The 13,020-nt window shown below is 45.4% G+C and overlaps 1 protein-coding gene across 1 annotated transcript in view; it reads right to left on the bottom strand.

Annotated features, from left to right (window-relative positions):
* The window catches only part of VTCN1 (V-set domain containing T cell activation inhibitor 1), a gene marked incomplete at its 5' end in the record, with an annotated part of 61,286 nt that extends 48,551 nt beyond the window's left edge, over positions 1-12,735 (bottom strand). The window contains 1 exon segment of the mRNA XM_082660978.1: positions 12,704-12,735. Coding sequence (XP_082517104.1) covers positions 12,704-12,735 — 32 coding nt within the window.
* Between the last annotated feature and the right edge of the window lie 285 nt (positions 12,736-13,020).

Genomic DNA, 13,020 nt, shown 5'->3' with positions numbered 1-13,020 from the left:
GACAGACTCTCTGGAAGCTGAACCTGAAGGGAAATGAACAATTGGACATAAAGGACCATTGCTTTTTAATATTTCTGCCTATTTTAATGGGTGTATGGGTCTTGGCTCTTTTTAAAAGTTATATTTCTCCAATGGGCAAGGCAGCTTCTCAATGAAAGATGTAGACATGTCAGGTATTGCAAGAGAGCTATGTGTTGCCATCAGTGTCACTATCATGACCACCTCTTGTACCTTGTCACTTTTGATCCTCAAGGCGGTTCTGGGAGGTCCATTTATTGCCCTTACTTAACAAGAAAAATTAAGTGACTGGCATAGGATCACACGCAGAAAGGAGCCGCAGTCGAAGTCTTTGTTTTCACTCACATCATGAGAAATCAAACAACCTTGTTCTCGCCTTTCCTGGTAATTATACGTTTGCAGCAATGCCCCTGAGAGGCCACGGATTTCTTCTGTGAGCATGCTCACTCTGGGCAGTGCCTTCCACTGCAGGGCACAAAACTGTCAGGGTCCCATTTAATGTCATTTAAATCCCACCACACTACAAGTAACAACTTTAAATAAACTCTGTGCTCTCACAGGCAGGCCTCACCCTACCTTTCGATTCTCATCTTCCACTTCCCGGGAATATCAGATAATTCCTACCCACACCTAACACCTGCTAGATGACCAGAGGGGCCAGGTGATGTCAAAATGCTTAGTGGCTCCACTGAGAGTCCGTCACGCTGATGTCCACCAGGTAGCATGTGAATGATGGACAACCCTGTTAAAGGCTCTCTGGTGGGAAGAATTCCAGACAGAGGGACAGTGGGAGGGTGGGGGGGGGGGTAGGGAGTAGAAGCACGGAGGATTTAGTCCTGGCCAAGCCTCTGTCTCACTGTCTGCTACTTCAACCTACCCTGTCCGACGATTCCAGTCTCTGTCTTAGACATCTGGCTCTGGTCCCTGGAGAACAACATATTCAAAGCTGGCCATGTGCCCACGTTCTTTATACAGCCCGTGGGAGGTGCTCCCCGGGGCACCCCAGCCAGGGTGAGCCTCTTGTCTGCCCCCAGATTAGCTTAACTCACCTCCTAGTTGTAAGCAAATTAGATGAACACTTATGAACTGGGATAATAACATCCTGAAAAGATGAACTAATAATTATAATGAGAGAGCAGTCAAAATAATACCCATGTTTATTTAGTATCTGTCATTTGAGGAATATGGGGTGAGCCATTGCTGTCAGTTCATGAATCCTCCCTACATGTTTATGAGGGAGAAAAAAAGCAGAGGTCGGTCAGGAAGAATCACTGCAGCAGGGGAAGGGCTGAAAAATATGATGACTTTGGATATCAAAGCTGGGCAGGCAGTCCGGCAAGGAAAATATCCACCTGCCCCCTCCCTCCTGAGCCTTTGCTCAGCCTTCATGCTGCCCTGGGCTCCTACATTCATGTTCGTTTTTCTATCCATGACTTCTGTTCTTTTGTAATTACTCCAGGCCCGAGTTTTCCAAAGTGTGTCCTGATGTATATTAATAAGTATTATTTTTAAAAGGATTACACTGAGTCAATCACAATCAAATAGATTTCTTTAACTATAGGACTTTTCAAAAGCTCTTAATACGCTAATATGCATAGTGAATGTCCCAGCGGAGTATGTACTAGGTTGAACCATTTGAAATCCCTCTTTCGGAGGTCAAACACAATTGAACATTGGCAATTTCATGTAGTCCAACCTAATAGTATTCAGCACTTCCAATCTTGCTTGACCACAGAACTCTTCTGGGAAAAATGTTGCCGTATCAGTGTCCTCAGAACTCACTTTGGGAACCACTGTGTTAAGTAAATACTTAAATACAGAGACTGTTAGGTGCTTGACTGGGGCACGTTGCTTGGACCCCAAGAGGCTCACATGTAACAGGATAATAGATTGAGCAGAATGGGCAGCAGGCAGATGGGGGAATCCCGCCAGGCCTTGTGTTTCCAGGAAGGGTGGCCCAATATGGCATTTTCCAACCCAGTAAAAGTGCAGAAATGCACATTACTGTATAGAGTTACAACTGCTGCTATATTAAGGTGTAAGGATTTTTTTAACTGTAAAACTGCTTTAAAATATTTAATTTTTAAAAAATTAATTTATTTTTTTAAATTTTATTTATTTTTGGCTGTGTTGGGTCTTTGTTGCTGTGCGTGGGCTTTCTCTAATTGCGGCGAGCAGGGTCTACTCTTTGTTGCGGTGTGCAGGCTTCTCATTGTGGTGGCTTCTCTTGCTGTGGAGCACAGGCTCTAGGCGCACAGGCTTCAGTAGTTGTGGCACGTGGGCTCAGTAGTTGTGGCGCATGGGCTTAGTTGCTCCGCGGCATGTGGGATCTTCCCGGACCAGGGCTCAAACCCGTGTCCCCTGCATCAGCAGGCTTCCTACCCGGACCTGTCTGGAAACTTAACCCCAGGCTTCAAGGCTTCTGCCAGGGCTCCTTTGGGGTCTGGAAGAAGCTCCCTCTCACACAGCCCTTGCTAGTACGCAACTGGCCCTCCCTCGCCTCGTAAGACTTATCCTGACCCTGAAGCTTACACCAGCCACTTTTTTTTTTAACATCTTTATTAGAGTATAATTGCTTTACAAGGGTTTGTTAGTTTCTGCTGTATAACAAAGTGAATCAGCTATATGTATACATATATCCCCATATCTCCTCCACCAGCCACTTTTAAAGGGCAGTTGTCCCCATACTGTTATATTCTGTTCCTGGACCCTGAGGCCTTTTAGCAAAGGGTACAGTCAATCATCGAATATGCGAAATGAGTGAAAGGCTACTTCCTCATACCAGAGGCAGGTTCCCTGCAGGTGGAGCCTGGTGGTTTTGAGCTGCATGGGGCAGCAGAGGAGGGCGGCTACCACCTGACCAGGTGTAGAGTGGCAGAGGACAACCCCAGGAGATGGGACCAGTGTCATGGGGTAGGGCTGAGGGCGGGATTCAGGAGAGTGTAGCGTCTTGGAGACCATGGAAGGAAGTGTTTCAAGGAGGCAGCTGTGGGACATTTTGTGTTGAATGCTGTTGTGAAGACAAGTAAGATCAGATCAGAGAAGCTGACATTAGATTTGGCAACATGGAGGTCGCTAGAAACATTGACAGTAGTGATAGATACCTTGGTGCAGTGAGGACAAAACCCCACTGGAGTAACTTAAGGAGAGAATAATAATAGAATTTGCAGTTTACAGTAAGTGTCTGCTAAACGCTTTACATGCATTCATTCACATATTTCTCACAATCTTACGGTGCAGATTCTAATATCATGCCCATTTTACAGATGAGGAAGCCAGGCCCAGAGACGATAAATAACTTGCCCAAGGCCACACGTCTGGAAAGTGGCGGAGCCTGGGTTGCAACCCGCTGCCAGGTCCAGTCTGCCCCAAGCTTGAGCCACCCCTCAGACTCCCTCTACAACACCAGCAAGTCATAGTTCACTAACTCTGGGCAGCTTTCAACAAGTTTGCTAAGAAGGGAAAAAGAGAGGAGGCAGGAGAGGTTGTGGAGCTGAGAGAGGGCTTTTCTTTTAAACTAGAAAACACTGAGATTCAGGTGGCATGCTGACAGGGATACTGGAGGAGGGGAGAGAAGATGGATCCAGGGCGCAGAGGGGTTGCCCTTCTCTCGGAGCTGGGCTCGTCCTCTGGTACCAGGATGGACGCAGAGAAGAAGGGTGCAGATGAGTGTGGCAGGCGGCCGTGGAAGAGAAAAGTTGAGGGAGCCAGAATCTGCCGGGCTCCTATTTTCTCAGTGAAGGATACAGAGAGATAAGAGGCTTGCAGGAGGCCTGGAGAGAGGAGAGGTGTGAAATGGCCTTTTGGGGGTGAGGAGGGAGGAGAACGCAGTGAAAAGCCAAGACAGGAAGCAAAAAGAGACAATTCAATACCCTGACACTTTAAGGATGCTCTGTTTCTCAAATCTTTCATGCTTTTTATTCTATGAAATTTTTCATTCTAAATCTGCAGGGAAAGAAAGAGGGGAAACTGTCTTCCCTTTCTCTCATTACTGCTATGCTGGAGCGGTAGGAATACATTTGGAAGAGATGTGATAGTAAATCTGAAACATCCCAGGCAGAGGGTTTGGGATTGTGGGAAGCTTCACGTTTTTTTCCTTGGTTTTCGTCAAGGCCCATCTGCCCCTCTTCAGAACACTTCTTAAGGAGAAATGCGGAATGATACATGATCACGGGTGAAATTTATCTCTATCAGGAGTCAATCCTCGTGCTCTCCCTGAGGAATCATAAGAGCCCAGAGAGAAGGCTAAAACAGCATCACCTGAAGGGCTTGTTAAAACACAGATTGCTTAAATTCCATATATATGTGTTAGCATGCAGTATTTGTCTTTCTCTTTCTGACTTACTTCACTCTGTATGACAGACTCTAGGTCTATCCACCTCACTACAAATAGCTCAATTTCACTACCAAACGTAAGGTAGATAGCTAGTAGTAGGAAGCAGCCGCATATCACAGGGATATCAGCTCGGTGCTTTGTGACCGCCTAGAGGGGTGGGATAGGGAGGGTGGGAGGGAGGGAGATGCAAGAGGGAAGAGATATGGGGGCATATGTATATGTATAGCTGATTCACTTTGTTATAAAGCAGAAACTAACACACCATTGTAAAACAATTACACTCCAATAAAGATGTAAAAAAAATCCAAAAAACACAGATTGCTGGGCCCTGCCCCTAGTTTGGGATTCGGTAGGTCTGGAGGGGGCAGTGCAAATCTGCATTTCTTGGAGGCCCAGACCCGTGGAGCGAGTGTTACTACCCCAGGCAGCGAGCACTTTCCTGAATCTCAGTAGAACAAGGACTAGAGAAGAAGGTATCGCCACTGAAATCCCAGAAGAATTCAGACACAGAGGTCCCTTAAGCCCAGCTGCTACTTTTGGACTGGTTATTCCTCACCTTCCCTTTGAGTCACTTTGTTATTTTGTAAAAACAACGGGAGGGCATGACTGAATAAGTATCTAACACATACATTGGTAACTACGTGCAAGGTGCTGCTCTGAGCTCTTTACATGGATTAACTCATTTAGTCTTCACAACAAATGAGAGGCTGGTACAATTAGTAACTCCAATTTCCTGAGGAAATGAAAACACAGAGAGGTTAAGCAACTAACTTGGGGCCACCCAGCTAGGAGAGCAGGAATATGAGACTAACCCCAGCACCGACATTATTTCCACTTCTTTTTATGTCAAAGGTAAATATGGATGAAGCTTTGGTCTCTCAGATTTAGGGATCTTTGATGTTTTGGTAAATCGTGGTCAGATGGGGTCCAGTACGGTTTTTAGCTAGGGTCACTGGGCAATATGGAATCATTGAAAGAGCATTATTCTACCCATTTTGAACCACATGACCCTTTGGCAAGTTGCACAATTTCTTTTTATTATCTCATAGATAAAATGAGGGGGTGTACTGACTTTCTGAATTTTCAAGCTTTGAAAGGATGTAATTTCCACTGAGTTTCAATCGCTTCTCACTCCTGTACTCACTCATCTAGAGCAGCTGCCTGAAACAACACAGACCCAGGGTTGATACGCCACAGGCTCCGGCTTGTTCTGGGGACAGCGCCCTCCTCGGCCGGCTGAGAACTCTTCCACCCTGGCCGTCTGGTCCCTGAGGAGTTTTGCCAGTGTTGAGCTGGGGTCTGCTTTAAGTGGCAGGAGATGAGGCAGAGCTGATTAGAAAGATAATTTTCTAATAAAAGTCAGTATAGAGGTCTAGGTAGGAGCTTGTTGGTTTCTGCTGACCCGGGGCACATGGAGCGGGTCATCTTGCCTCAACATTTGCATCTGTGAAATGGAGATAATTAGGAGTGTGGTATCGTTTAGCTAATTAACCATTACCCAGCGCTTGGTCATAGCCCCATAGCTCCATCGGCCCCCTGAAGGCTGCAGCTCTTGACAACAGCAGTGCCTCATCGGAAGATTTATTTGCTGAGCTTGTACACTCAAGGACCTCCCAGACTCCCCTCACCCACCTTAATGCTTGATACTGGCAGAGCCATACATATATTCTAAACCCTAGTCATCCTCAGGTTGACAGAAGAATGGTCTCAGACTCATAGACAACAAAAGGTGGGGTGGACTTTTTTTTTTCAAAATAAGAAGCTGAAAAACTCTGAATAGTCTCCAGAGTGTTGTTAGAGTGACCTGGCATTAAGAGACCCCGGTAGCAATTTATCCAAAGTATACTAGAACGCGTAGTTCACAGCCATGTATCTGGAATTGTAGAGAGATTTGCAGATGAAGACTCTAGCAATAACTCTTAGGATGTGCCAGGCACATAATTATCACATGCCATTCAAAGAACTCTAGGAGTTAAGTTCTATTATCAGCCCATTTCATAGGTAGGTAAATTGAGGCCCACACAGTTCAAGGTGGCACAAGGATTTGAACCCAGGCAGTGTGATTCCAGAGCCAAGATGGGTAGCCATGGAGCTACGCTGCCTCCCTATGACAAGGGACAAGACAAAGGCCAGGCCCTCGACGAGCCAACCCCACTGAGGGAAACAGACGAGCACAGGAACAGGTGTTCATCAACATGGCTGACCACGAACATAAAAGGAGCAATTAACTGCAACTAGAAAGATCCAGCAAGACCTCAAAGTGGAAGCGGCATGCGAGCTGAATGCCGAAAGAAATGAGTAACATTGCAGCAGGTGCAGATGGGGCTAGAGCAACATGCTAAGGAGGTAACCTGCCCCTGGTGTGGGCAGGAACACAGGCACCTCCTGTTTAGTCTTTCTTCCAATGTGCAATTTATCTCATTTTCCAACTCTCTGTTCTGCTCATGACGATGGGCACTCAAGGTCCCAAAGTCTCAGGTTTTATAGGCTCAGAGGGTCTGAAAGTTGGACCCATCTTTTCATACCTCGATGGGGTTTCAAGTGTCAGCATGGCCTGTGCTGAGATCCTCCCCAGGCCAGGCCTTTGGAGACATTTTCTCAGTAGGCAAACTTCTGTTATGCTGCCAAGCACCACTTTGGCCATCAAAGTCTGGTATGTATGAGCCAGCCACCAGCTCGAAATCTTGGGGGCAATGGGAAACCAAGATTTTGGAACAAAGTTCCCTGTGCCTCCCTTGTTCTAGCCTCCCTCATTCTCTGTTTCATCCACCTTCCTCTGGTTGACTTCTGCTCCTTTTCTATGCAGTGGCTTCCTTCCTTTGACATGTCTTCATTAATCCCATTGTGGCTGGCGATTTCCCCCAGTCTTAAGTGCTCTGAAGAGCTCTCTTCAGATACAAGAGCCAGAATGAGACAGATGAAGAATCCAAGGAGAAGGAAGGAAGGGAGGGAGGAAGGGAGGGGGGAAGGGAGAAAGGGAAGGAAAGAAAGAAGAAAGGAAGGAAAGAAGAAGGAAAAAGGGAAGGAAAGAAGGAAGAAAGAAAAGAAAGAAGGAACAAATGAAAGAAGGAAGGAAAGAAGGAGGAAAGGAAGGAGAGAAAGAAGGGATGGGGAGGCCGGGGAGAAAGGAGAGCAGAGTAACTATGTTAAATCCATGCCACTGGGTCTCACTTCTGCTTTAGCTGTGTCTCTGCTTTCTGGAAGGAGAGCTACAAGATGCTACAGCTATCTGGTATTCTCTGTTGCCAGCGCATGGTCAACACACCCATGAACCTAGACTCAGGATCCTTGCCTCTTCCTGGCCTCATCTGGGTTCAGGAGCTACTTGGCATCATATCTTCCTCACTTTCTGGGCAAAGCCACATGAGTTCTGCTTAAATGCTGCACAGGCCATATTATTGTCCGGATTGGATCTCCCGACCAGCACCAGGCCTGATACCCCTACCAGTCCAGGGTGCTCCATGAAACTTCTCTGTTGACATCCATGAGACCCTTCTATCCTGGTTTTATCCTACCTCTCCCACCACTTGCTCCCAGTTCTTTCTTTGACTCACCTTCCTCTGCCCACCCTTAAACGCTGGTGTGCATCAGCTTCCCATCCCCGGTCCCTTGCTCCTCTCCTGCTATGTGCTCTCCTTACAAGACATCCCAGCTGACTATTCCCTGCCTCCTGCTTCTGCCTCTCAAACTGACATCTCCAGCCCTGACCTCTCCCAGTTTCTCTCAGTGGATGCTGTCCACTGAGCATCTCCGCCTAGAGGCCCCAGGAGAACCTCAAATTCTACACATGCCGAAGTTAACTCTCATCTCTTCTCCCTCTTTCCCAACTCACTGTATCTAATCCAGGAACATGGGGTTCATTCCAGGCTCCACCCTTTGCCTCATCCATTCCTATTCTGTACCACCCTACCTGCCCCTCCATTCATTTACCAAATATCACCAATTTTTTTTTACATCTTTATTGGAGTATAATTGCTTTACAATGGTGTGTTAGTTTCTGCTTTATGGCAAAGTGAATCAGTTACACATATACATATGTTCCCATATCTCTTCCCTCTTGCATCTCCCTCCCTCCCACCCTCCCTATCCCACCCCTCCAGGCGGTCACAAAGCACCGAGCTGATCTCCCTGTGCTCTGCAGCTGCTTCCCACTAGCTATCTACCTTATCACCGATTTTAAGTCCTAAACATTTCTTGAATAGTTTTCCCCTCTCTGGACCCCTGCTATCATTCTCAACTTCAGGTCCTGAGCATTTCTTATGTAACTGTTTCCCTGCAGTTTCTCTGCCCTCCTATCCATTCTCTATGCTGCCTCTGGAATAACCTGCCTAAGATGAAAACCACCAAGATTCCCTTGCTTGAGACTTCAATGGCTCTTCATCACCCACACCAAATTCCTAGCTCTGAGTCGGCTTGATAAAGGCCCAGCATGGCCTGGCTCTGCCTCTCCAGCCTCATCTCAGCACCCCCCGCCTCAAACTTCACGCTCGGGTAATGATATGGAGTAGCTTGTAACTCTCCAACACCCCATGCTGCTTCGTGAGCTTTATTCTATTATCCTATCCCATCCTGTCCTGTCCTGTCCTATCCCCTCTGTCTAGAGGGTCCTTCCCATCCTTCTTCACCTGGACTAAGCTACTTCATCCTCAAGACTTAGCCCAGCCATCACCTGGTTCAGGAAACCTTCCCCAAAGCCTCAGGTTAGGGAAGTGCTCCTGTTGCATTCTGCCCTATTGTCTCGTGGCTTATGAACAGCAGGTTGGAATTGTCTGTTTGGGAGTCTTTCCTTCCCATTAGCCTAAAATCCTGTCAGTGTTTTAGTTGCCTTCGCACTAGTGCACTAGTGCCTGGTGCAGTGCCCAGCACATAGTAGGTGCTCCATTAATGCTGTTGATCAGAATGTAACCCCTTCAGATCAGGGATCATGACTTTTCCACGCACAGACTCTAGCAGGCACTCAAATATTCCACGGGTCACAGTTATGGTCAACTAATCTACAACAAAGGAAGAAGAATATACAATGGAGAAAAGACAGCCTCTTCAATAAGTGGTGCTGGGAAAACTGGACAACTACATGTAAAAGAATGAAATTAGAACATTCTCTAACACCATACACAAAAATAAACTCAAAATGGATTAAAGACCTAAATGTAAGACCAAATAATATAAATATCCTAGAGAAAAACAAAGACAGAGCACTCTTTGATATAAATTGAGGCAATATTTTTTTGAATCAGTCTCCTAAAGCAAAGGAAATAAAAGCAAAAATAAACAAATGGAACCTAATTAAACTTAAAAGCTTTTGCATAGCAAAGGAATCCATCGACAAAATGAAAAGACAACCTATTGAATGGGAGAAAATAATATTTGCAAATGATAAGACTGATAAGGGGTTAGTACCCAACATATATAAACAGCTCATACAACTCAACATCAAAAAAACAAACAACCCAATTGAAAAATGGGCAGAAGAACCAAACAGACATTTCTCCAAAGAAGACATACAGATGCCAACAAGCACACGAACAGGTGACCAACATTGCTAATTACTAGAGAAATGCAAATCAAAACTACAATGGGGTACCACTTCACACTGGTCAGAATGGCAATCATTAATAAGTCTACACATAACAAATGATGGAGAGGGTGTGGAGAAAAAGGAACCTTCCTACACGGTTGTTGGGAATGTAAGTTGGTGCAGCCACTATGGAAAACAGTATGGAGGTTCTTCAAAAAACTAAAAATAGAGTTGTTGTATGATCCAGCAATCCCACTGCTGGGCATATACCTGGACAAAACTATAATTTAAAAAGACACATGCACCCCTATGTTCGTAGCAGCATTATTTACAATAGCCAAGACATGGAAACAACCTAAATGTCTATCGGCAGAGGAATGGATAAAGAAGATGTGGTACGTATATACAGTGGAATACTACTCAGCCATAAAAAGAATGAGATAATGCCACTTGCAGCAACATGGATGGAACTAGAGATTATCATACTAAGTGAAGTAAGTCAGACAAAGACAAATGCCATATCACTTATATGTGGAATCTAAAGTATGACACTGATGAACTTTTATAAAACAGAAACAGACTCAGAGACATAGAGAACAGACTTGTGGTTGCCAAGGGGTGGGGGGTGGATGAGGGATGGAGTGGGAGTTTGGGGTTAGCAGATGCCAACTATTATATATAGGATGGATAAACAACAAGGTCCTACTGTATAGAACAGGGAACTATATTCAGTACCCTATGATAAAGCATAATGGAAAAGAATATGAAAAACAGTGTATGTATGTGTATAACTGAATCACTTTGCTGTACACCTGAAACTAATACAACATTGTTAATCAACTGTACTCTAATATAAAATAAAAAGTAAAAAAAATAAAATAAAAACTAGACAGTCTCATGTCAGTTAAGGTCACATTTGGCTGTTTAAAGTTAATAAAAACTTGACTTCAAAACAAAACAAAACAAAAAACACAACATTGTGAGTCAACTATACTTCAATAAAACAAAAAAACAAAAAAACCCTCCACAACCTGATTAAAAAATGAGAAGAACTGAATAAATATTTTTCCAAAGAGGAAATACAGATGGCCAACAGGCATGTGAAAAGATGCTCAACATTGCTAATCATCAGGGAAATGCAAGTCAAAATCATAATGAGATACCACCTCACACCTGTCAGAATGGCTATCATCAAAAAGAACACAAATAACAAATGTTGGCGAGGGTGTGGGGAAAAGGGAACCCTTGTACACTGTTAGTAGGAATGTAAATGGGTGCAGCCACTGTGGAAAACAGTATGGAGGTTTCTTAAAAAACTAAAAACAGAGTTACCATATGATCCAGGAATTCCAATCCTGGGTATATATCTGAAAAAAACAAAACCACTAAGTCTAAAAGATACATTCACCCCAATGTTCATAGCAGCATTATTTACAATTGCCAGTATATGGAAACAACCTAAGTGTCCATCAACAGATGAATGGGTAAAGAAGCTGTGGTATATATATATATAATGGAATACTACTCAGCCATAAAAAAGAATGAAATTTTGCCATTTGCAGCAACATGGGCAGACTTGGATGACATTATACTAAGTGAAATAAGGCAGACAGAGAAAGACAAATACTGTATGATCTCAATTACATGTGGGATCTAAAAAATACAACAAACTAGTGAATAAAGCAAACAAGAATCAGACTCACAGACCTAGAGAACAAACTAGTGGTTATAAATGGGAAGAGGGTATGGGGGAGAGGCAACAGAGGGGTAGGATATTAAGAGGTACAAATTGTTACGTATAAAATAAATAAGCTACAAGGATATACTGTACCACACAGGGAATATAGCCAATATTTTATAATAACTATAAATGGAGTATAACCTTTAAAACTTGTGGATCACTATATTGTGCACCTGTAACATTGTACAGCAACTATACTTCAATTAAAAAAAAAAAAGAAAAAAAATGTTCCATGGGTGAAGGCTGCTTCCATTGATGGCCATGAAGGGAAAAGGGGAAGACAGTTCTGACCACAAAGCTCCTAAATGTACCATGCAGGCAGGCCTGGTAGAACATACACACCAGCATCCCATCTCCAAGTGGCATGCATTCTGAGTGTGAGATTTGAAGATAGTAAGCTCTCTGGTAATTATTTAAGAAAATAATCCACTGGGTCCGCAGAGGATGGGGAGATCCTCTCATGAACTCTCCCACATGACCAATGGCCATGATCACCTCATGAACTTAATATACTCATAAAATGTATGAGTATATTAAGGAAAATTATGGCCTTGTTAGGGTGGAGAGTGGACATCAGCTTCACCCAGATGGGCTCCACCCGCTTCCCTGGAACAGCCCTCCAGCCCCCCTGCTTCCCACCCAGCTTGCCCATCGGCCCTCTTCCCAGTGGCCTCTTTGCACAAAGGTTCAGCCATGCTCACCTCCTTCATCCTGGGGGCTACAGAGGGTCCACCTGCATTCCACCCATCATCAGTCATAGATTCCCTTCCACCCTCCCAAATAGCCCTATGCCACCCTGCTCAGTGCCCCCACAAGAGCCTTGACATCCCAGCCTGGCACACACACTGGCATGTGACAGCCCTCCATGGCAGAAAACCAACCTGACCCTGAACGGGGGTCTTGAGAAGCTGGGGTGTGACGTTAAACTGAGTCCACTTAGGCTCTTGTCTGGCCAGATTCCTGCCAGCCCAATGCTGGATCAGATAAGGGTACAGGTGGGGACCTATGGGACAGCCCAGCAGTCCTCAGCAACCCCCAAAGCCCTCACCCCAGTTTCCCCCACCTGTAAGCATAGAGAAGAGAGCGCTACCTCCAGAAGATGACCTGCCCCCGGGAAGCCATGGCGGGGGGAACAGGCCCTTCCCGCAGGGCGCTAGATGCTGGGGTGAGTGGAGCTGCCGCTGCCTTCCCGTTGCCGTGACTCACAGCTGGCCAGGGTGCGCCGGCCTTAAATACTGGGCTCAGACGGGAGTGGTCGGTGCAGCTGTGGATGGCTCAGAAGTCCTGCTGCTGAAGTCCCTGCAGGCACAGAGGCTGCCTGTTCCAGCCAGGGAGGCCAGGCACGCGGAACCGCCTTGCCAAGCCTTGACCCGGTGAGAGGGTGGGAAAGAAAAGCTTCCCAGGCCC

Source organism: Grampus griseus, assembly GCF_964374135.1.
Source record: "Grampus griseus genome assembly, chromosome: 1".
In the NCBI taxonomy this organism is placed as follows: domain Eukaryota; kingdom Metazoa; phylum Chordata; class Mammalia; order Artiodactyla; family Delphinidae; genus Grampus; species Grampus griseus.
The sequence above is the reverse complement of the archived record's forward strand: the minus strand, read 5'-3'. Positions and strand labels throughout refer to the sequence as shown.